Source organism: Vulpes lagopus, chromosome 15 (genome assembly GCF_018345385.1).
Source record: "Vulpes lagopus strain Blue_001 chromosome 15, ASM1834538v1, whole genome shotgun sequence".
NCBI classification, from domain to species: domain Eukaryota; kingdom Metazoa; phylum Chordata; class Mammalia; order Carnivora; family Canidae; genus Vulpes; species Vulpes lagopus.
In genome coordinates, this window is record NC_054838.1 from 9,177,643 (window position 1) to 9,200,634 (window position 22,992).

Below are 22,992 nucleotides of genomic sequence, written 5' to 3' on the forward strand. Positions count from 1 at the left end.
ACCGAAACTGGTTGTAATTTGACTTGAAGGCCCTGCTGAGGAGCCCACAGAACATCAAGGTGGCCCTTGATCCCACAGTCCTGGCCTCCCTCCGCTGTGTCCCCTGTCCTCAGGGACATGGACCACTGAGGAGCAAAGCTAAGGGAACTAGACGCAGAGGACAGAGACGGTGACAGGACACAACTGACACAGTGAGAGTTCTGGACACCAAGGAGCCAGAAATACCACCAGTGTAAGCAGAGGGGCCTGGGCAGGCGGGCAGGTCTGATCCGGGAAGGGTGGGTACAGGGCGTCTGTCTGAGTGCTTGAGACGGTCCCCCCTACACCAGGGCCCAGGCTCAGCCTCACGTGGTGTCCATCCATACCCCCTGGGGAACTAACCGGCAGGACGTACACCCAAGAAGAACACGCTTTTCGACAGTCCATCTCTTAAGCATTTATTAGACACCTCTGAGGTGCCCTCCCCAGCCTGCGTGGCCCGAGATCTCAACGAGTGGGTGTCCCTGCCCTCAGGGGGCTCACAGCCCGGCTCCCCAGGGCAGAGCCAAGAGGAAGCTCAGTATTTGCTAGGCAGGCCAGCAGGTCGGAAGTGGTTGGGGTCTTTGCCACTCCGGCCCCATTCGTTGGCAGCCTGGTCAGCCTTCGAGTCCTCCACTCCGTGGCCGCTGTCTCCAAACTTAAGAAGGTCTGTGATTCTCTGAGAATTCTCTCTGGCATCGCTAGGATGGAGGAGGACAGGCAAGAGATGAATTAGGGCCTGATGAGCAAAGCCCACCGCCCCCACCAATCTCTCCTCTCTCCAAGGGCTGGCTGACAGGAGCCAGGGCAGGAGGGGCTGAATCACCCTGCACCTGACCCTGCACCTGGCACAGCCCACCCCAGCCAGGCTGGTCCCCGGGCCCCCAGGAGGAGGGCAGGGAATCCCCAGGTCCCCCGGCCTTGCTGTGGCCCTGGGAGCCACTCCAACCCCACACTGGGCCCAGAGGAGAGGGTGGGCAGGACCAGGAGGAGCCAGTCTCTCCTGCAAACATCTCTGGGGCTTGGCCTGTCCTCTGACAGCCTCGCCCAGCTCACCCATCCCTGCATCCCCAGGGGCCCAGGTCACCTGATCACTTTAGCAGCCCAGGCGCCCCCAGGGCCCCTCTGTGCAGCATCATAGTTCCCCCGGGCATGGAAGTATTTGTCTGAATTTTTGTAGTTGGCTTCTCTCATGTCAGAGTAGGCTCTCCACATGTCTCTAGTCCCTGGAAAGGAAAGAAACTGAAAGTGATTATCCCTTGGAAAATAGAGAAAAAGTTTTCCTCCCACTGATACTAGATTTCAGTCTTTGACAAAACCCTTGGAGATGATCTTGGCTGGGAGAAATATTCCCTAACTCTTCACTCCCCTGATTCCTCCAGAATCGCACTGGATACACATTTTATGATCTTTGATTCCATCCTGTAGATACCTGGCTTTTGGCTCTGTGTGATGTGTGTGAACAAGGGTGGGATGGTCTCTCAGGGATGCTTCCTTGTACAATGAACCTCTACCTGGAAAGACTAGGGAACCTCCTGCTGGGACGTGTGGACAAAACCCAGGGTAGGGGGGCTGCTGGCCCAGGGGGCTCCCAGCCTAGTCAAGGGGAGAAATTCATCCCTGTGGGCAGCATGAAGACAACTCGGTCCCACCTACTTCAAAGGTCTGGGGTGTATTTTGCCTCTAGGCAACTGTCAGAATTCAATCATTCATAGAATTGAAAAAGTGAGCTCCCAAAAGCAGCTTCACAGAAATCGGGTCACGAGATGCATAAAAAGGGCAACTGACCCGCCAGCTCTAAAGCTCAGTGTCCTCCCCATAAATGGAAGAGTATCGCCTTCCCCACAGTGGTTATGCAACGAAATGAGAAATTACACATGTAACTTCTAGAAGATTGTAGGTGCTCCATACGCTATCACCTCACTAGGCCTTAGGAAGGCTGGGACAAAACCAGCAGCGGGACTAGGCTAAGAGGAAGGCCAGAGAGTTATGGACTGAAGGAGTCTCAGTAGACTACTCAGTAACCACATGAAGACTTCTAGAAAGTAGCTGACTAGGCAAAAGAGAAAAACCTCAGTCGAGTGGTCGTCATAGTTTGCGTAATATCGGCCACGCCCCTATGTTCATTTCATGTATTTCTCATTCCCAGTGCTCAGAAAGATCGCTTGGTTGAGCAGCACAACCTTCTGACTATACTGATTCCCTCCGAGTTACGGACTCAATAGGTGCCTGGGGGCCGCTGGCTTTAGAAGTGCTTCCAAATGCCCGACAGATCTGTCACTCGGGGAGCAAGACTGCAGGTAGTAGTACCCAATCTTGAGTGGGGAAAAAACCCACTGGATGCTAGCTAAGGGCCAGATTTCAGGCTCAGCCTCAGAAATTGTGATTCAGCAGAGGGGGAGTGTGTGGACCAGGCATCTGCATTTCACAAAGCACTTGCATGAGAATTGTGATTCTCATGCAAGTGGCCCTAGAATGACCCTTTGAGAAACCTTGACCTAAAGATGAAAAAAAAAAACTGTAGCTGTACCTGTCAGAAGGTCTTAAAGCAATAGCCACAGGCCATCACAGAAAACTCAAAATACATGATTTAGTGAAATAACCAAATGTGGCCTCTTGACCTGCCTTATAAGGGGTATATCTCTTCTCTCCGGGCCAGCCAGGTCTCAGGCCAGAAGAGCCATCATCATGTAACTCCTTGTGCCTTCGACTGGGGGAGAGAGCTCTCAGAGTTGCTTTCTGCCTGCAACACATCCTGACTATCTGGCATTTGGGCAGATGAGCAAGAGGATTATGTGTTCACAGGCCCCTCACTCTCCCATGTGCTCTCTGGTGGGAGGCAGGGTAGTCCTGTCCCAGGAAGCTCTGGGAGCGCCAGCACTGGGGTAAATCCTGCTCTGTGTGGGGACTTTGTTAGGACTCTTCATCTCTTTCTGCCTCAGGTCCTCTAATAAGAGATGATGGTGCCTACATCCCAGGATTAAAGATTAAAACCTGAGGATGAAAACGAGTTCATCCATACATGTAAAGCTCTCAGAACAGCACCTAGGACGGCCAAGCTCAGTTACTCTTGGATGTAATTACTAGGTGCACAAGTTGGATGCACCCACTTCAGGCTGCCTGAGACCCAGCCATGAGCTGTCCCTGCCTTCCCACCAGGCGGCACTAGAGTCCACTTGGAATAGGGAGCAGGCACCAGGGACCCCAGATCTCTTCCTGCTCCTGCTGCAAGTGGAGGCCCAGACCCTATATGACCTCAGGCAAGAGGATCACCATGGAAGAGGGCGATGCTGGCCAGAAGAACCAGGGGTGGTGGGATAGGACGGATGAGGTTTCAGGGGAAAAGGCACAAGGAGGAAGTAAGGCCTGGAGATCTGATGCACAGTATAATGGACACCAAACAATGTATTATTATAACTATGAAGCTTGCTATACTCGAGAACTTAATTATTTCTTTTGTTAAAAATAAAAAGATTTTCTTTATTTATTTGACAGAGAGAGAGAAGAGAGCACAAGCAGAGGGAGCAGTAGGCAGAGGGAGAGAGAGAGAAGCAGGGCCCCAGTGAGCAGAGAGCTCAACATGGGGCTGGATTCCAGGACCCTGAAGTCATGACCTGAGCCCAAGACAGGCGCTTAATCAACTGAGACCTGCAGGTGCCACAAACTTAATTTTTTCAAATACTAAAAAAAAAAAAAAAAAAAAAAGGATAATAATAGACTATAGTAGATGTGCCAATTATGGCTACAAAGGCAATCAAATATATAAATGCATCAAATTAACGTGACATATACCTTAATTATATATAATGTTATATGTCAGTTGTATTGCAATAATAATAAATAAAAAAGGCCGGGGAAAATGCTGTCTTGCAAACCACGCTTTGTGCTTCCCACTCTTGGCCCCTGCCCTGTGTGGATGTGGCCCCCGCTCAGGTGAACTCCGAAGGAGGCCAAGTGCAGTCTCCCCATGACCCCCATGCTTTGGTCCTTACCTTGACCTGCTTCCTTGAGGAATGTCCACCAACTCTGGCTGCTGACTCCCAGGACCAGGGAGCACAATAGGATGCCCACGAGAAGCTTCATCCTGCTGCAGAGTCCTGGGGAAACACGAAGAGGAGACAAGTTTTGTTTTCATTTGGTTTGTTTTGTTCATGGGGGGAATGTGACCTATCCTTCATGTCTACACACACACACACACACTGCGTGTACCTATACACCCATGTACATGCATCCGTGTGGGGGGGTATATGGAGAAGGAAGTGGACAGCGTGTATTAGCAGGGTTAGCAGGTGATACAGAGCTACGTAGACAGAATTCCAGGGGGTCCACGTCTCCATTTCCACTTGCCTGCCGGGAATCCCAGGATGAGAGCCTGCACGGCACATCCAACACACACCACTTTCAATCCTGCCCTATGAGCCCTCACAGCCACTGACAGGAAGCTTCCGAGGAGCCCTCTGGGCATTTGTGACTGTGCACCTGTCTATCGAATGAGATGAGTGAAACGATGCCCACACACTTGCAGGTGCCACTTGTACCCACCCCCGAAGGCCCACAGAGGATGATCACGACTAAAGCCCAGTCCCAGAAAGTATTCACATCTGCTGAATCCTCATTGTCAGGATCATGGATCCAGGAAAGGAGCAGAGAGCTGGGACCCAGCACAGGAACACTGTGGGGAAAGAGAATGTGCCAGGAAGAACCGCTTGGAAGGTTCTGGACCTCACCTTTGGCTGTCCCTCCCCGCGGAGGCTCCTGGTGAGGCTGAGCTGCCCTGCCTCCGGCCCACGACCTGTGTCAGCACATATATACTGACGCTCTGCTGGGGGGACGAATGGGAAGACAGGGCGAGGGAAAACACTGGGCTGGGGGAAATTCCCCGAGGCCAGAGGCAGCTTTTTTCCTCGAAGCCTCTCATTTCCCAGGTTTTGCAATCTGGCAGGTTCCGGGAGTGTGACAAACGGGGATTTTCCAGCCTCTTTCCACTCTCACTGCTGCTCAGGAAAGGTTTTCTTCCCCACACAACTGCTGTGAAGGGGGATCAATAAGAGAAAAGAGACCCGAATGCCTAAGGCCTGAGAGGGCACAGGGCCACTGGAGGAGCAGAAGGGGGTCCGCTGAGGGGCCCGAAGCCTGGGGCTGGGCCCGGGGAGCGGGAGGGAGACAGGAAAGCCTCAGGACCAGGACAATAAGCTCCAGCAGCCAGGGGGCCCTGGACACTGGGAAGGTCCTCCAGACGCCCGAGCATCACGACCAGCCCCATGAGGGCGCCTCTGTAGGCCCGATGAGGACAGGCCGTCCAGGGACACCGACCTGGGGCTAGATACTGGCTCCCATGTCACGCAGAAATGACATCCTAAAAACCATCAGGAAAGAGAGCACTGGCTGGGAGCTGAGCAGAATAGAAGATTCAGGAACGGAGCCGAGAAAGCGGGATGCAGCGCAAGAACAGAGGGAGCGGCTGCTTGGCCCGAAGGTCAGGACCGCGCTGTCCTGTGGGAGGATAGTCAGGGTGTGTGGGGAAGGCCCTGCGCGCAGGGCTCCGGGGGCCGGGAGGCCCGGTGGGCGCCCGACCCCTTCCTGCCCATTCAAGTGAAAGGAACGTGCCGAGCTCATCGGATTTCCTCAGGGAGAGAGGACGGTGCATGTGTGATGTGGCGGCGATCATGGGGCGTCCAGAGGACAGACCCCGTCCTTCTCACAGTGAGGCCCTGGGCCACAGGCCGGAGGCAGTAGGGCAGGGAAGGCCCGGCCCAGGGGTGCTGGCTCAGGGGTGCCGCCTGGAGCGCCCCTGGGAGACGAGGAACACCAGCGGCTTGACAGACACAAGACAAGTGCCTGCAGGGCTGATGCCAGCAAATCCTGGAGACTGGGCAGCCCAGAGGCTGGAAGATGCTCCGTAGTGGCCAGGTCGGAGGTGGGATTCATGCTCCACTAGTCACCCAGAGAAGAAGCAGGAGGCCCACTTCTGACTTGTTACAAGACTAGAAGGGATCCGAGCAGGACACTACAAAGGGGAGGCTGACCCAGGACGAAGCAAATCAGGCGAGGATTACAGGAGCGTGAGGGAATCATTGGCTGAGATGGGCGCCTGCCAGTGCGGAGTGATGCCTCTTCCGGGGCTGGGTCTCATCTTAATTCCTGTAGGTATGATGAGCCGAAGCTGCAGGCAGACAACTGTCAAAGGATCTCTCTGCCCTGTGGGCCTTAGCCAAGGCAATGCTAAGCTACATTTAGATATTCTCCGCACAAATCATTCCTTGGGAAACGTGGGGTCCCTAGGTCCACTGAGTCCGCAACCCTGAGCTGCTTTGGCTCCCGGGGTCGTAGGAGTAGACATGTGGGGAGACGGGCAGTTGTCACCCTCCACAGCCATTGGTGACAGGGAGCTTGGGGGCTGCTTCCCGGAGAAGGCCATGGGATGCCCACAGCCCGCCCCCTAGGCTCCCCAGGGCAGAAATTCTGGATCAGTGACCCCATCCTGTGACAATTCTTTTGCTCCTTTGTGGCCCTTCTGTGCTGGAATGCTCCCTCCCCCCCCCCCTTTCACACAGCATTCAAGTCATTCCCTTCTTTGATAGAGACATTGCAGAGACAGTGAGTGCAATTTCTAGACACCAAGAGATGCTCCTCACAGGGACGTGAACAAGCACCGCATAGTCTCATCCTTTGTCACATCGTGTTCAAACTTCTTGGAAGGGACACTCAGATCTTTGCAGGGCCCTGCTTAGAACAATAGACATTAGGGACTGGCAGCTAATTCCCTGGTGTCTAATACAGAAGGAAGAGGCTGGCATGGTGGCATCAGAATGCCCAGGCCTTAGAGAGATCTCCAGGTCTCCCCGGAATCGCTGTGTCCAGGTTTGCAGAGTCAGTGCCCATTAGGGCGTCTGTGTCAGCTTCATCAGTAGTGGCAACCCCTTCACTCTCAGAGTGACCTGGTTTACATAATAAGGTAGATGCCCCCCCCACCCCGTGACCAGGCTATTAAGGGGCCTCAGAGACCCCCCTTTGCTCTGTTGCAATTAATGTAAGTGGATGAGAAGGGGACCAAGGGTTGAAGATCAGAAAGCCAAAGTTAAAAAATAAGTTCCACAGGACACCGTGACCCAGGGAGGCATAGGAGGCCTGGACCCAAGGGTAAGAGGGACGGCAGAGAGAATGATGAGCATTTTCATGAATTTAAAATGAGAAGAATAACCATATGTACCTGCAAGGTTCGCATGGATAAGAATAAAAATTTGATCATTCTGATGATGAAATATGTCCCATATTTCTTGGTCTTTCGCAGTGGCGGCCTCCCAAACCCTTGGAATTGCCTAAGTGTTGACAGATACAGAGGGGTCTTTAGTGATGTTCGTGAGGTGACTTGGGACCTCACGAAGGACGGGGGCTGATTGCCAGGAGGCCCAACCATATGATTGGAGGCACTTTCGTTCCGTCCTCTTACTAGAGGGAAGCTACAGGGACAGAAGCATTGAATCAATCCCCCATGCCCCAGGATTTAAGTAATCCCTTATGCAACGAAGCCTCCATAAAACCCCAGAAGGCCTCGGTTCAGAGAGCTTCCAGGGTGTAAGCATATGGAGACTCGGGAGAGTGGTGACCTGCGAGGACATGGGGCCTGTGGCCTTTCCCATTCTTTGCCCTCCAGATCTCCTCATCTGGCTCTTCCTCTGTATCCTCTTCTATAGCCGTCATTACACTGGTAAATAGAAGTAAGTGTTTCCTCGAGTCCTGTGAGAGCTTCTAGCACCTTATTCCAACCCAAGGGGGAGGTGGCTGGATCCTTCAGCCTGTCTGGGGTCTGTCAAGCACACAGAGCAGTGGGGGTTTAGGATTGACATGTGCCTGGCTGAGGTGAAGGGGAAAGATCGTGTCCTAGGACTGACTCCTTAACAGGAGGGTTCTGTGCTCTCTCTGGGGAGAGAGTGTCAGAACTGAGTGGAATTCTTGCACACCCAGTTGGTGTCTGAGAACTGCTTGGTGATGCATGTGGGGGATCCCCGCAGACCCTGACACTGGGTCTGAGACCTAAAAGAATGCCTCATAGGGTGTGGTCAGGGTGGGTCCATTAAGGCTGAAAGGGGCTTGGGTGGGTCAGAGCTCTTCATATGCTGAACCTTTCTGCGCTGCCAAGACACTTCATAATACTTTATACGTAGCAGAAGACAGAAGATTAATTAATAGAGTATTACTGCAGCCACACATTATTAACATTAAGAAGTGAGACGACCAAGCAGAGTTAGATTTTTAAAGATCCTGCTTTGACTACTCAGGACATAGCAACATTCTTTCAAGTCTGGGTGTCTCTGAAGATCTCTTTGTTAGAAACAGCTGTGCCCAGGACAGTGTTTGTGATGCACAAGACAAGGCGGAGTCCCTGCAGCTGTGCAAGAGAAGAGGGAACATTCTCTTGGCCCTGGAACTCCACAGGTAGCACCGGGAGAAACTGAGGCTGGAGGAGCTCAAAACTTGCCACAAGGAAAAGAGAGGGCAAAGCGGGTTCAGGAACACATGCAATATTGACTGAGCCATTTTTCCATCTAAAGGCCCCCGGGTAGTTAGAGTAAAAGAAAACTTTATCAGCATTTCCCTCTGTATGACTTCCTTTTATTCTTCACATTCTTCTTTCCAATATGAACTACTTGCTTAGCATCCACGTGTGAACAACTGTGGGCATCCGTTAAGGCTACATTCATGTACTCTCTAAAGCATTGCTGGTTTTAAAACTAAATACTGTATCCGGCATCATAAAAATACCTTTTTAAAAACTTAAATCGAGAATAGCTTAACAGAAAGAGTTTATCAGTGTGATAGACAAAGTAATGCCTCCCACAAAAGATGTTCAGGTCTTGCCCTTTCTTTCTTCAAGTTTCATCTAGTATGCATTGATGGGCACTCATTCTTTTAAAAATTGGATTAACTGGGCAGCCCAGGTGGCTCAGTGGTTTAGCACTGTCTTCAGCCCAGGGTGTGATCCTGGTGTCCCAGGATCCAGTCCCACATCGGACTCCCTGCATGGAGCCTGCTTCTGCCTCTGCCTGTGTCTCTGCCACTCTCTCTGTGTCTCTCATGAATTATTAAATAAAATCTTTAAAAAAAATTTTAGTAACTTATTTTAAGTAATTTCTATACCCGAGGGGCTCATGCCTCCATCCCAAGATCAGGAGTCCCATGCCCTATGATCTGAGCCAGCCAGGAGCCCCTGAGGAACACGAATCTTAACTTTGTTGTACTTTCTTCCTCAATATCAAACTGTCTTTTTGAGTGATCATCGTCTCATTCATTCCCCTCATGGTCATTTCCATAACCTATGTGAGGTATTTGCTCCGAGGACAGAGGATATGCTTTATGGCTTAGCTATCTTTGCAAACATTGAGGGACACATACGTTTACTTTTCTCTCAAACTGGAGCATTTTCCTTAACAGCCACCACTTCTGTGAAGAGAAGTTTTGTTTTGCTTCCTTTTTTCCCTCTTCTCCTGAGGATCATTGAAAGTCTCAGCTTAGACACATGGTGTATCTGGTCGTCCCTACCCTGTGAAGGTGGACTGTCCTGGGGCGCCAGGCCAGCTCATAGGAGCTCAGGACAACCAACTGTTAAGTCATTGGTCATACGAGTTTAGCCAAGGTGGGACGCTTTACACCATAGAAACTGATGACACTGGGAGTCATGGATTTTTTTTTTTTTTCACTTCTGGCTTCTGGGGAGGCAGTTGTTAAACATCTCCCAGCACGGGGTGGGCGCCACCTTCTAATTCCAAGCACCACAGATCCTTTTCTTTGTGAGTCTAGGCACAGACAGACCAGCGCTCCAGGAGGGGGAAGCTGCCGCAGACCCACAGCTTCAGCCCCAGAACAGGTGCATTCCTCAGCCCACCCTTCAGTTCACTCAGGGAGATTCAAAGAAAACAGCGCATTGGAACAACTGAAGAAAGCGTTAAATTCCCGGCCCGCTGTAGATGATGTGGCTGCATATATTCCCAAGGAAACAAAGAAACGAGGCAGGGCTGGGGCGGGTGCACCAAGCATCCAGCCCGAGAGAACATGTGTACTCAGCCCCTTTGTGCTTCCTGAGACCAGGAGCTCCACCTCCATGATATCCTGTAGGGAGCAGCAGCTCCCCAATTCCAGGGCAAGGCAACCTGCTGAGGCAGGGCGGGCTTTCTGCTCTGGTGGCTCCTCACTCTGCCCTAGTCCCACACTACTACTAGCAAACCTACAAAAAAAAATCCTTTCAAAATCAGATCTCCCATGTTTCTCCTTTCAGCTGACTGCTGGTGGCTCCCAGGTCAGGGGACACCTGCATTCCCCACATGTACCCCCAATGACCTCTGGAAGAAGCCACGAGAGACAGCAATGAACAACACTAACTACAGCACAACACAGCACAACACAAAGCAAAACCGCATAATTATCGGACCTTTCAATGACTGCAGCATTTCTCAGCATAAAAGCTCTTCAGAAGGATTGTTCTGAGCTGGTTAGAACCAGTTCACAGAGGCAGACTAACTCTCCGTGTGGACCCAAAAGGTTGCCCTAAGTTCCCCTTTTCTGGCTCATGTTTGGGCTTAATACAGAGCTCCTGTTCTCAGGTTCAACTTAATCAACTCACGGTGACACACCTTGTGTTAATTTAGATTAAACAATGCCACAAAGGTATTTATGTAAGTAAGAAACTTTTTTGTTGCAAGGAGACATAGTCATCTTTAGGAAGCCAAATAAATATTAGATACGGTGAAATGGTTGATAAAATCTCTCCTCTCCAGATTCTCCTCTGAGGCCAGATGTTCTTCAGGAGCCTGATAGAATCTTAGGGACAGTTAATTATGTGTTATACAAGCTGTTGTAGAAGACAGAAAATGAAGTTGTGCAGCCATTTGAAGAAGCTAGAATAATCTTGATTCCAAAACCAGACTTGGGTAGTACAAGGACATAAAACAATAGTTCATTTTGTTTTCAAAGGCACAAACTTTCAAAATGGAATATAGTGTAAACAATCAAATCTGAGTTTAAGAATGCCTCACCATTGGTTCACTCTTGGAATGCACAAGGAGCTCAACATTAGGATATTGATCAGTATGAAAAAGACCATAACATTGTGTCAATTGAAGCCTAAAGAGATAAATAGTATCTCAGTTGATAAAAAAAAATCATTTGAGAAAGCTCAAGATTAATTATGGTTTAAAAAAATCTTTTTTTGAAACTGAACATCAAAGGTAACTCTCTTAAATGTATCAGACTAGGTGACAGTAAACATATAATTTAATGGAAAACTTCTAATCCAATTTCTGAGGTTCTAGAATGAGCGAAGACTACCAACTATCACCACTGTTTTCTATCGTAGGTCTGGCAGCCATGGAGAATAACTTGGAAAATAAAAAGAAAGAAGAAATATTAAAATTGGAAAGGTGGACATTAAACTGTCATTATTAGTAGATATTAAAATCATTATCTCCTAGAAGCCACAAATCAAAAAACTACTAGACTTGATAAGAGAATTTAATAAGATAACCCAACAGTTGATCCAGAAACCAAACACATTTCTCCATATCAGAAATAACCAAATAGAAAATATGATTAAAAATAGGAAACCATTCCTGGTAACAACATTTCTACAAAATACCTAGGGATGAAATGAATGTGGAATCACAGTGGAGAAGATTTCAAACCTCTAATAAACACATCATACGATGATGTGAATTAATTGGAGAGAAGCTGCAGGCTCTCAGATGGGATGATTTCATTTTGTAAAGATGTTAATTCGGGATCCCTGGGTGGCTCAGCAGGTTTAGCGCCTGCCTTTGGCCCAGGGAATGATCCTGGAGTCCCGGGATCGAGTCACACATGGAGCTCCCTGCATGGAGCCTGCTTCTCCCTCTGCCTGTGTCTCTGCCTCTCTCTCTCTCTCTCTCTGTCTCTCATGAATAAATAAATAAAATCTTTAAAAAAAAAAAGATGTTAATTCTATCCCAAATTAATGGACAAATGTAATGCCTTTCAAAGTAAAATTCCAGGTGAACTTATGAGGAATCGAAGAAAATTACTCTGAAATTTATATTGAGAAGTAAAGATCATACATAGAAAAGTAAATCTTCATAAATTAGAGTGTGAAGAGGTTGCACCTGGGTTGCTCAGTGGCTGAGGGTCTGCCTTTGGTTCAGGTCGTGATCCCAGAGTCCTGGGATCTAGTCCTGCATTGGGCTCCCCACAGGGAGCCTGCTTCTCCCTCTGCCAATGTCTCTGGCTCTCTCTGTGTCTCTCAGAATAAATAAATATAATTAATTAATTAGTTAGTTAGTTAATTAAATAAAAAAAGAAGAATGCAAAGAGTTGACACTTGTCTTACTCAGGCACTAACACACAGAGCCAATGCGGTAGTAGAAACAAAGTAGTAGTATTGGCAAACAAAGGACACATTGAGCAACAGGAGAGAAGAGAGTGCAGAGAAGGGCCACACATAAAGGGCAGGAGATGCAGGAGACACCTCAAATCATGGAGGAAGAGACGGCTTACTTAAAGAGAGTTTCGAAGGAACTGGTCACCCTACAGAGAAAAATGAAACAGGATCCTTGCCCTATACATATACAAATACCAACACTAGAATTAAATACAAAGGTAAAACGGTAAAGTTAATAGAAAATATTTTCACAAACTAAACTTGTGGGGTGCCTGGGTGGCTCAGTGAGTTAAGCATCTGACTCTTGGTTTCAGCTCAGGTAGTGACCTCAGGGTCATGAGATTGAGTCCTGGGTTGGGCTCAGGGCTCAGGGTTCATTGTGGATCCACTGTCCCTCTCCCTCCCCTGCTGCCCCTTCCTCAGCTCATGCTTGCATTCTCTCTCTCTCTCTCTCTCTCTCTCAAATCAATAAACAAAATCTTTTTTAAAAAGTTTTTTTCACCATATAATTTATTTATTTGAGATAAGCATGAGCAGGGTGAGGGGTAGAGGGCAATATATAAACTCTTCAACAAATAAATAAATAAATCTGTGGGGGCACCTGGGTGGCTCAGTTGGTTAAGTAAGCATCCGACTCTTGATTTCCCCTCCAGTCCTGAGCTCGGGGTCTTGAGATCCAGCCCTGCTTCAGGCTCTGCACTGAGCTGGGAGTCTATCTGAGATTCTCTCCCTCTTCCTCTGTCTCCTACCCCGACTCTCTCTCTCTCTCAATGTCTCTCTATAATAAATAAGTAAATCTTTTAAAACGTAAACTTGTGATGTGGACGAGGGAAGAAATTCTTACAATTTCAAAGCACAAACCAAAACGCGAAATAGTGAACTTGAATATGTCAAAAATAAGAGCTCATTTTTAGAGAGAAAGTGGCAAATGACAACGTCTAAAACATGTTGAGAGATTAATTCTATCGATGAATCTGTGAGAAATGGATAGCACTGCAAATAGAAAAATGGGTGAGGAGCTCAAAAACCTAGTGTGCAGGCAACTGCCAATGACCAAGAAGCTCACAAAGAGATGCGCTCAGCGTTCGTCCTGGGGAAAAGGCAAATAAAACACGGAGCAGTCGGGTCACATGTATTAGAACAGAAAAAAAAATGACATTGGCTGAAACCTTGTATGTCAGGAGAGCGCGTGCTGGGGGTGCGGTGCGTCTGTCACTCTGCAGTGTGGCCCGACCTCCTGGCTCCAGCTCCTTGGCCACCAGCGGGCACTTTCCCAGCTCCGCCTCCCACCGGCAGCATCCACGTCCACCTGCAGCATCCGTGTCCACCTGCAGCATCCGTGTCCACCTGCGGCATCCGCGTCCAACCTGCAGCATCCGTGTCCACCTGCACCTGCAGCATCCGCGTCCCACCTGCAGCATCCGTGTCCACCTGCGGCATCCCCGTCCCACCTGCACCATCCGAGTCCACCTGCGGCATCCCCGTCCCACCTGCACCTACCGTGTCCCACCTGCGGCATCCCACTACCCGCCAGGTAAATCATTGTGGTGTCACCGACACAGAGTCACGTCTAAATATTAAATAAAATGGGGCGGCGGCGCTCTCATGGGACGAACAGACAATCTCTGAAGTCTCCTTTGTTGTTCTGGGTTCAAAGAACTCCTTGGTCAGAGCAGCTTCTGAGAACGCGGTGCCCGGTGCACTTCGTATTCCTGCAGCTGCGGGGATGAGGAAAACCCTTCCTTCTGGTACTGAGCTAACTTCTTTCACGGGGGGTCGGTGGGGCCTGTCTTTTTCAAGGCCAAGTTCTGGAATAATGTCTTTTTGGCCTGAAGATAAGCAGGCCTAGGAGAAAATAGAATCCTATGGGAAAGGACAGGTCAGAATAGGACTGGGACAGACGGACTACGGCACGTGATCAGCACCATCCTTTATCTCGTAGCTTCCATCCTGTATGTTGACTGGGACCCTGACTCCTTTACCAATTAGTATCGCATGATCTTTATTAATGTGGGTGCACTATTGATGTGTGTGGATGTATTTGCACATTTAGTGCAGTTGGGGGGGTGTGATGAGAGAGAAAGGCACACACGTGTGAATTATATGCTGCACAGACATCTGCTGCTTTTCCTCATCTCAACCCTAGCCTCCAAGCAGGCGTGCGGTTGGCTTTCTCACCTTCGACAAGCAGCACCCAGGACAAGGCCTAGCAGACAGTGGAGCTTAATGAGCCTAGGTTGAAAGAACAAGTTAGAGAAGAAAAGTTGAAAAACATTTAATAAGTATATGGACAGCCCGGGTGGCTGAGCGGTTTAGCGCCACCTTCGGCCCAGGGCGTGATCCTGGAGGCCCAGATCCAGTCCCACACCAGGCTCCCTGCTTGGAGCCTGCTTCTCCCTCTGCCTGTGTCTCTGCCTCTCTGTGTGTGTCTCTCATGAATAAATAATCTTTTCATAAAAACCATTTAATAAGTATAAAGAGAAAAAGAAAACAGCAGGGCTCACTTCCTCATCCTGGGTTGGGGGAGAGGCAGGAAGCACCTCCTGGAACCTTCATGTTTGCCTTCTGGTCTGTTTCCTAAGCGTATGTACTTACCTGAATACATAAACACCGATAGGGATATAATACTCAGCATTTTCCAGGCTGCTTTTTCCCTGAACTACTTAGCAGAGCATTTGTCCTCGAGTCTCCTCTCACCTGCCACAGAGTCAGGGGCCAAGCAGAAATTCACATCTGGCCGCCTGGGATTGAGCATTTGGACTCTTCGCCACATGCTGTGCAGCTGCCACCTGAACAGTGGCCCGGGATAGTCCTTCACCCCCTAAATGTACAGTGTAACTTAATTCCATTGTGGTAAACATGCATAGCTAACTAATGGCTCCCCCGGAGAGTGCGACCTGCCCGGACCACTATGTCCTCTGTGCCATCGGCTGCTCTGTTCCCAGGGCCTCCCTCAGTTCCTGCCACATACTGGGGCTCATTCAGGAGGGGGTGAATCTGGGAACGGATGGAGAAGGAGTTTGGTAAGCATCTGTACCCACCAGGGGACAGCTGGGCTTTGAAAAGGCTCTGTGTTAGACTGTCTGGACATTCTGAAGGGGAGGCCTACAGGGGATTAAGGGAAGATTCCAGTGAAGGGTGGCTCCCTTCCTGCTCAGGTCCCTGGGCAAGCAAGGCCCTATGGGCAGCCTGGAGTTCTTGTCACTTTGCCCAGCTCTTTCAGCAAAGGGACGTGTGAGTCATGATGGGAGCTTTGCAAAATGTTTTACCCAGCATGGTTTCACAGCCCTCCGTAAATCACGGATTGTGTGTAGAGCACACACACTCTTCCCAGAAAAGAGCTGAGACTGCTTTCCCATAGTTAGAGACTTCAGGAACCGACTTGGAAATCAGGGGACTGTGAAAGGGCTCCCTTTGCCCCCGAGTTTGACAAGCAGGCCGTCAAGTGAGTCTCTTCCTTGTCCCACACCGAGGACCGAGAGGCTCCATGCACCCCACATCCTAGGGAGAGCATCCAAGAAGCAGGCCAGTCTCACGAGCACCCAGGGCTGATGAAGAGGCACCTGTGCAGATGGGTGCAATCACCTCCTCCCGGTCCCATTCCCCTCTGACCGTACAGAAGAGGCCCAGGCAAGACGAGTGGGGCCCTCCGTCACTCTGGGGTGTCCTGGCGAGAGAACTGAGGTTGGATGAAGGCTGTGGCTGGGCCACGAGTCGCAACATCCTATCTAGAGAGGGAGGTTGGCACATGCGCCCTGTCAGGACCAGTCATGGATACACCACCTCTCTCTGGGGGGTCCTGCACATGTGTGGGTGCTGGTGTAGAGCTGACCTACACCCCAGGAGCGGGTAAATAAAATGAGAGGGAACCTGTATAAATAGTAACTGTAATAGCATATTCTAGTATTTCTAAGATAGACATTTTTTAGCATGATTTTTCTGAAATTAGGACATCTCACATCCACCAGTAACAAGGCCGCAGTCATAAAGTCATTATCATTGCTCTAGGAGCATTTAAATCAATTTATTTTGCGTATGCTTCATCTTTCTTTTCTTTATACACAAAAGTGATCTAAGATAAAAATGTATTGTATGCCCAAGTAGGTCCAAGAGTCTCTTCCAATAAAAGTCAAGTAAAACTGCTGAGTGATAGGAAAATATTACAACTTCCCTGAATTCACAGAACGTTTTTCATGGAGCTTTACCAACAGTAATGCGTATCTCAGTCCAGGGTGTCTTGGGCTCAGGGAAATGCAGAGTATCTTTCCCCTCCTCTGTTCTCACAGAGCACCCTCTGCTAACTTGACCCTCTGAGAGTCCACAAGGTGGTCTGGAAGTTCAAATATTAGTTGCTCTCTCCCAAGGCTTCCCCTCAGAAACCCTGAGGACTGATAGCTTCCTGTCCTCCTGAGGTTTCTATTTGCATTTGAATGGGAGACTGGCAAGGCCCTCCTAGGAACAGGGAGTGTATTTGATGCTGAAGTAAAATCTTGTCACTTCCCGCAGTACCTAGTGGAGATTCTGGTGTGGATCACAGCCACCCAAGATGCCTCCTGACCACGTTGTGCAGATCAAGCCCTGGACCTGACAGCCCTACGTCCTGCATGAACCCCTCTTGCTTCTCCTTTGCGTTGGGGCAGCTGTTGTTCCTCTCCTCAACCTTGAGTCACCTGCAAGCCAGAAGTGGTGGGCGGGAATATTTAAAGGGTTTGGAGAAAAAGGCCCGTCAGCACACACTGTGTACCCCGTGCACTTGTCCTGCAAAATGAAGGAGAAGCAAAGGCTTTCTGAGAAGCAAGTGAGGGCCATGGTTGGCACGCACCTGCCTGGCACAGCAGGTTCCAAGTTGCTCAGGAGACTTGGAGGATGGGCTGGAAAGTCAGATCCATGGAGAGGCAGGCGACCTTCGGGGAGGAGGCGTCAAGGTGAAGCAGCACAACCCCTCCCCGAGGGGCGCCGAGGGCAGTGAGGCCCCAGGTCACCAACTGGACCCCACTCCCCGGGCCTGCCCCCCGCTGGGCCGCCACCTGCTTCTGCTGCCCCTGCCTTGGTTCCACAGAGACCCGACCCTGGCTCCCAAGCCCAGAGCCTGGACCCTCTGCCTGCACCTGACCCTGCTCTGGGCAGGAGCCACGATCTCCCGTCACTGACACCCGCATCCACACTTCTGTTTCCTCCTTGACCACACGTGCAATTGTCCTTCCTCTGTGAAATGTCGTCATGACTCTCTCCCTCCGGTGGGCTCCTCGATGTCTTTGTCAGAGAGGATCCACATGCTGGTCGCCATTGACATCCCTGAGCTCCCAGGAGGGACAAGCAGGGAGGAAAGGCCTCTCCCCCAGCCTGGGGCTTGGCCTCCTCCCTGCCCCTGTGGCGCTCCTGTCCTGTGCAGGCCCCCTTGCCCCTCACTACATGGAGCTTCCTGGCTGTCCCCCCGAACTTCCTTGGCATCTTCTGTGATGCTTCCCTGCAGCGCTGGGCCTGTGTTAGGTGGGTGCTGACCACAGCCACACACTGGGGGACTTAATCCACTCAAATGTATTTCCCGTATTTCAGAGAGCAGGGAAGTCCAAGATCAAGATGCACTCATTTGGGGCCTGGTGGGAGCTCTCCTCCCGGCTTGCAGATGGGCACCTTCCAGCTGTGTCCTCTCGGGGCAGAGAGGAACGAACAAGATCTCTGGTATTTGAATTTTTAAAGACACTGATCCCACCAGACCAGCTTGCGAGCTTGTGAATTCATTTAACTGGAATCACTTCCTTATCCGGTGGACACCCACACTGGGGGGTGGGGGGGAGGGCGGATAGGGCTTCACATATGACCATTCTGTCCATAGCTCGGCCGCCTCCACAGCTAGCCTCAGGCAGGTGGACAGCATCGCCCCCGCCACCCGCCGGGCCCCGTGACCCATGTGGGCTGCCTCCAGGTGAGTTCCCAGCAGCCCCAGCTCCATTCCCAGTTCCACTGCACACCGTTGGAGTTTCCTGCCTGGTATCCTCCTTGGCACCTCAGTGGGGGAATCCTTGTTTGTGGGCTTTGTCTTGGGACACCCCACAATCTTTATGGGCCATCCAATGGGCTACAGGAGTTCCAACAAGATGGACATCTCAGCTTTGTGTGATCTGGACCCCATAGTGTGTAATCTCGCACCTGTCAATCTCTCCTTCTACTATAATGTTCCGTCTCAAATTATTACCTGGTTTCCGTGTGCTGACTCCACCCCAGGCGCCACCCCAAATGGCTTCTCTCCACTGCTCCTTCTTCACTACCACTTCCCCAGTGTGACAGGCTAAGGTGCAGAGGCCTGAGGAAATAGTCCCGAGTGAGGTGGCATTTCGTCTACACTTAGCTTGAAGTGAGGCAGTGAAATCAGGAGGAGCAAAACTCTCTTGGACACATTCTTAGATGGCAGGGACAGAAACTGGTTGTAACTGAACTTGAAGGCCCTGCTGAGAAGCCCACAGAACATTAAGGTGGCCCTTGATCCCACAGTCCTGGCCTCCCTCTGCTGTGTCCCTTGTCCTCAGGACAGCAACCACAGAGGAGCAAAGCTAAGGAAACTAGACGCAGAGGACAGAGAAGGTGACAGGACACAACTGACACAGTGAGAGTTCTGGACACCGAGGAGCCAGAAATACCACCAGTGTAAGCAGAGGGGCCTGGGCAGGCGGGCAGGTCTGATCGGAGAGGGTGGGTACAGGGCATCTGTCCGGGTGTACTGAGATGGTTCCCCCTACACCAGGGCCCAGGCTCAGCCTCACGCGGTGTCCATCCATCCCCCCTGGGGAACTAACCAGCGGGACGTACACCCAAGAAGAACACGCTTTTCAACAGTCCATCTCTTAAAAATTTATTAGACAGCTCTTAGGTGCCCTCCCCAGCCTGGGTGGCCAGAGATCTCAACGAGTGGGTGTCCCTGCCCTCAGGGGGCTCACAGCCTGGCTCCCCAGGGCAGAGCCAAGAGGAAGCTCAGTACTTGTCAGGCAGGCCAGCAGGTCGAAAGTGGTTGGGGTCTTTGCCACTCCGGCCCCATTCGTTGGCAGCCTGGTCAGCCTTCGAGTCCTCCACTCCGTGGCCGCTGTCTCCAAACTTAAGAAGGTCTGTGATTCTCTGAGAATTCTCTCTGGCGTCACTGGGATGGAGGGGGACAGGCAAGAGATGAATTAGGGCCTGATGAGCAAAGCCCACCGCCCCCACCAATCTCTCCTCTCTCCAAGGGCTGGCTGACAGGAGCCAGGGCAGGAGGGGCTGAATCACCCTGCACCTGACCCTGCACCGGGCACAGCCCACCCCAGCCAGGCTGGTCCCCGGGCCCCCAGGAGGAGGGCAGGGAATCCCCAGGTCCCCCGGCCTTGCTGTGGCCCTGGGAGCCACTCCAACCCCACACTGGGCCCAGAGGAGGGGGTGGGCAGGACCAGGAGGAGCCAGTCTCTCCCGCCAACATCTCTGGGGCTTGGCCAGTCCTCTGACAGCCTCACCCAGCTCACCATCCCTGCATCCCCAGGGGCCCAGGTCACCTGATCACTTCAGCAGCCCAGACGCCCCCAGGGCCCCTCTGTGCAGCGTCATAGTTCCCCCGGGCATGGAAGTATTTGTCTGCATTTTTGTATTTGGCTTCTCTCATGTCAGAGTAGGCTCTCCACATGTCCCAAGCCCCTGGAGACAAAAGCACATGGCAAAGAGGATACCACGTGGATAGAAAGCCAGAGGCTGCCATGGGGAAGACTCAAGGAACAACAATCTACCACTGACTCTAGATTTCTGTCCATGGTTCTAGCACCCTTGGGGACCGTAGGCCCAGGAGGACAAGTCTCCCCCCTTGTTGGTTTCTCCATGTATCTCGACTGAGGTCATGCATGGGGGCACAGCTGTGTTGCTCCTGTGTGTCTGGCTCTGTGCTACCTATGGGCTCATCCACTAGGGCCCCATGGGAGCTGCTCAGTGGGAGAAGGGAGGTGTTCTAGAGCAGGATTTCTCTCTTCAGCATCATTGACATTTGGGGCCAGATCTTTCGTTGCTGCTCAGTCCTGTCTTGACTCTACAGGTTGTGTAGCAGCATCCCCGACCTCTACCCACTACATGTGCGCAACCTAATCCCCGAGAGTCACCCATCAGAAATGCTTCCACACATTGCCAAAAGTCTCAGGACATAAAATTGCCCTTGGTCGGGAAGCACTGGTGTAGAATGAAGCCAAGATGGTAAAATCCAAGGGCACTTGGGTAAGTGAGGAGGTGACAGGAAAGGCAGATTCTGAGAAAGGCCCAGGCTTACTGGACTTCTGCCCCAAGTCCCAGGAAACCTATTCTTGCAGAGTGAATGCCCGCGACTGTGACCCAAGGCCCTCTGAGGGTTAGGGGCAGAAATGGCAACCTGGTAACTTTCTGTATAGGCTGTACCCATGATGTGGCAGCTGGAGGTAGCAAGCCCTAGGGCCGCGGCCCATCTGCCATCCTTGTCTGCACTTCTAATCACCTGGGAGCTCCTGAGAGGCCTGCACCCGGGTCTCAGCTCAGGCCAATTCCCTGAGCTTCTCTGGGCGTGGATCTCAGGCATCAGTCCAACATGTAGCTGAGACTGAGAGCCACTCAGCTTTAGGAAGAGGTACTCAGACACATCTACCTGGCAAGAGCTCTGACCTCACGCACAGCTGGGTTCAAACCTCCTCTCTGCCACCTGCTGACTGCCAGGTAGTCCCTGGGCAAGGGACTTGGCTGCTCTAAGCCTTAGCTTCCTCCCCGCCAAGGAAGGGGAGAGGCCTGCCTCACTGAGGTGTTCTGAAGTCCTAGTAGGAGAACACCTGTCCCAGGTTGACCAGTAGTGTCCCTGTTTGCCTCGAACCCTCCCCATTAGTGCTGACAGTGTCACAGGAAAGGCCTCAGACCTTCCTCAGGCCACCCAGCAGAGTTGGTCACCCTGAATTGCATGAAGGTACTCAATTCCTCGTGTAGGCTTGATATATATTATTAGCTCCGTCGCTTTTGGGATCATGTTTAGGGCTAGGAAAGGGTAGGAAACAGACCTCCCAGGGACACTGTCACTGACAAAAGGAACCATCAGAGAGAGCTAAGCTGAAGGTGTCTCTTAATGATCCTATCAGGAGGTGGAAAGGAGGGAGGGAGGGAGGGAAGGAGGGCTGAATGGACGGGAGAGAGGGAAAGGAGAAGAAAGGATGGACAGCTTTAACCATACTTTGTGCATTTTGTCTGCAGAAGATGTTATTCCATTTCCAGACTCACACTGTGTCTTCTCTTCCAACTTACACTTCAGCTGGGAATGATCATTGCTCTTTCTCTAGTAACAGATGGACTCCCATTTTGTGCTTTCCAATCTGTTTGATGAGGGGCTCCCTAACACCGGGCCCATCCTACCACATAGGGCAACACACCCAAGACAGTGGCTCCCACCCTTGAAAGTGCTCAGGGCAAGTCCTAGTGGCCCTTGGATGTCCCCCCGTCCAGCGGCCTTACCTTGAGCAGCCTCTCTAACAAATGAATACCATTGGCCGCTGACACCCAGGACCAAGGAACAGAAAAGGAGGCCCAGGAAAAGCTTCATGGTGCTGAAATGAAGAAGAGGGTTAGGGGGGCAAGGACAGGACCCGCACCCTCCTTTGGGATTTGCATGTCACAGAGAGCCTGGTGCTCATTCCCTCTGTTCTCAGTAGACTCTCAGGGGCCAGGTAGGAATCGTGGCTGTAGGTCCTCACTCGGAGCCACAGCCCTCAGTGCTGAGCCCATCAGCCAAGAGGTCCCTAAGGTGGCACTGATGGAGGCAGAGGGCAGCTGGGACCAAAGTGTCCCAGCCTAGGGCAGCCTTCAATCAACCCAGAACCTTACAATCAACCAAAGTCCTCCGTGTGCCACTGCGTCAGCAGGGCCCTCGTACAGGACAAACACACAACAGAGTAATTACTTTTAAAGGAATCCCCAATCCTGTGGGGAAAGAGAAAAGAGCCTGTTTTCTCAGCCTCAAGGACTGCTTGCAGCAGCCCCTCACCTGAGTTCCCAGTGGAGCGAGCTGCTGGTCCCTGCCTGCTGGGCACAGGTGACCCGTATTTATACCGAGCCGTCCAGCTGGGCCCTGGGGAGAGAGGAAAGGCCAGACCTGGTGCCTGGAAATGTCTCCCCAGGTCGTGGCCCCTGGAGCCTCCAAGAGAGGACTTCCTGGACAACCGTGGTGTTCTGCATCCCAGGGCCAATTCCCGGTTGTGCAACCCCAGGGAAGCAAGGTTCCCTGCTTCTCCCTGGCAGCCCGGGCTGGGGGCGGGGAATGTTCTGCCATCAGGGCTGGGGGGGGGGCGTGGGGAGGAGGGTGTGCAGCCTCTGCTGGTGGCCCCCCGCTGCTGGAAGGATGAGGATGGCTCCTCATCCAGGACCTCGCTCCCCTGGCCACCTCCTCAGGATGGTCCCTGCCGGGCCAGGCGGCAGATGGGCCAGGACAGACCCGGAGTTTGCGCCTAATGCTCTTGAGCTTCCAAAAGGACAGGCTCGCCCCAGCCTGTGTTTTGGGGGCCCCGGGAGGTCCGTGCACCTGTGTGGGTGTGCGTGCTCGGCTTCCAGCTGGGAGGCAC

General features: G+C 51.5%; 2 protein-coding genes across 3 annotated transcripts; both read right to left on the reverse strand.

Annotated features, from left to right (window-relative positions):
• Nucleotides 1-416: 416 nt before the first annotated feature.
• Nucleotides 417-4,841, reverse strand: LOC121476342 (serum amyloid A protein-like). Its single transcript, XM_041730278.1, has 4 exons — nt 4,746-4,841; nt 4,011-4,115; nt 1,106-1,244; nt 417-719 (listed from the first exon to the last, which is right to left on the reverse strand). The coding sequence occupies exons 2-4, from the start codon at nt 4,099-4,101 to the stop codon at nt 557-559; spliced, it is 393 nt and encodes a 130-aa protein (XP_041586212.1). The 5' UTR covers nt 4,102-4,115; nt 4,746-4,841; the 3' UTR covers nt 417-556.
• Nucleotides 4,842-19,250: 14,409 nt separating this feature from the next.
• LOC121476343 (serum amyloid A protein) lies at nt 19,251-22,566 on the reverse strand. 2 transcript variants are annotated; one of them, XM_041730279.1, is made up of 4 exons: nt 22,419-22,566; nt 21,890-21,981; nt 19,939-20,077; nt 19,251-19,553 (listed from the first exon to the last, which is right to left on the reverse strand). In XM_041730279.1, the coding sequence occupies exons 2-4, from the start codon at nt 21,975-21,977 to the stop codon at nt 19,391-19,393; spliced, it is 390 nt and encodes a 129-aa protein (XP_041586213.1). In that variant the 5' UTR covers nt 21,978-21,981; nt 22,419-22,566; the 3' UTR covers nt 19,251-19,390. The 2 variants fall into 2 exon arrangements, with proteins under 2 accessions (XP_041586213.1, XP_041586214.1); XM_041730280.1 differs by having other exon boundaries at nt 22,335-22,439.
• Between the last annotated feature and the right edge of the window lie 426 nt (nt 22,567-22,992).

What these genes read in the sequence shown, in the direction of transcription:
- LOC121476342 (XM_041730278.1), bottom strand. Translation starts at nt 4,101, where the DNA reads ATGAAGCTTCTCGTGGGCATCCTATTGTGCTCCCTGGTCCTGGGAGTC. An exon ending in CCTCAAGGAAGCAGGTCAAG is followed by an intron (nt 1,245 to 4,010) that starts GTAAGGACCAAA and finishes TTTCCTTTCCAG; the next exon opens with GGACTAGAGACATGTGGAGA. An exon ending in TGGGCTGCTAAAGTGATCAG is followed by an intron (nt 720 to 1,105) that starts GTGACCTGGGCC and finishes CCTCCATCCTAG; the next exon opens with CGATGCCAGAGAGAATTCTC.
- LOC121476343 (XM_041730279.1), bottom strand. Translation starts at nt 21,977, where the DNA reads ATGAAGCTTTTCCTGGGCCTCCTTTTCTGTTCCTTGGTCCTGGGTGTC. An exon ending in TGTTAGAGAGGCTGCTCAAG is followed by an intron (nt 20,078 to 21,889) that starts GTAAGGCCGCTG and finishes TTTTGTCTCCAG; the next exon opens with GGGCTTGGGACATGTGGAGA. An exon ending in TGGGCTGCTGAAGTGATCAG is followed by an intron (nt 19,554 to 19,938) that starts GTGACCTGGGCC and finishes CCTCCATCCCAG; the next exon opens with TGACGCCAGAGAGAATTCTC.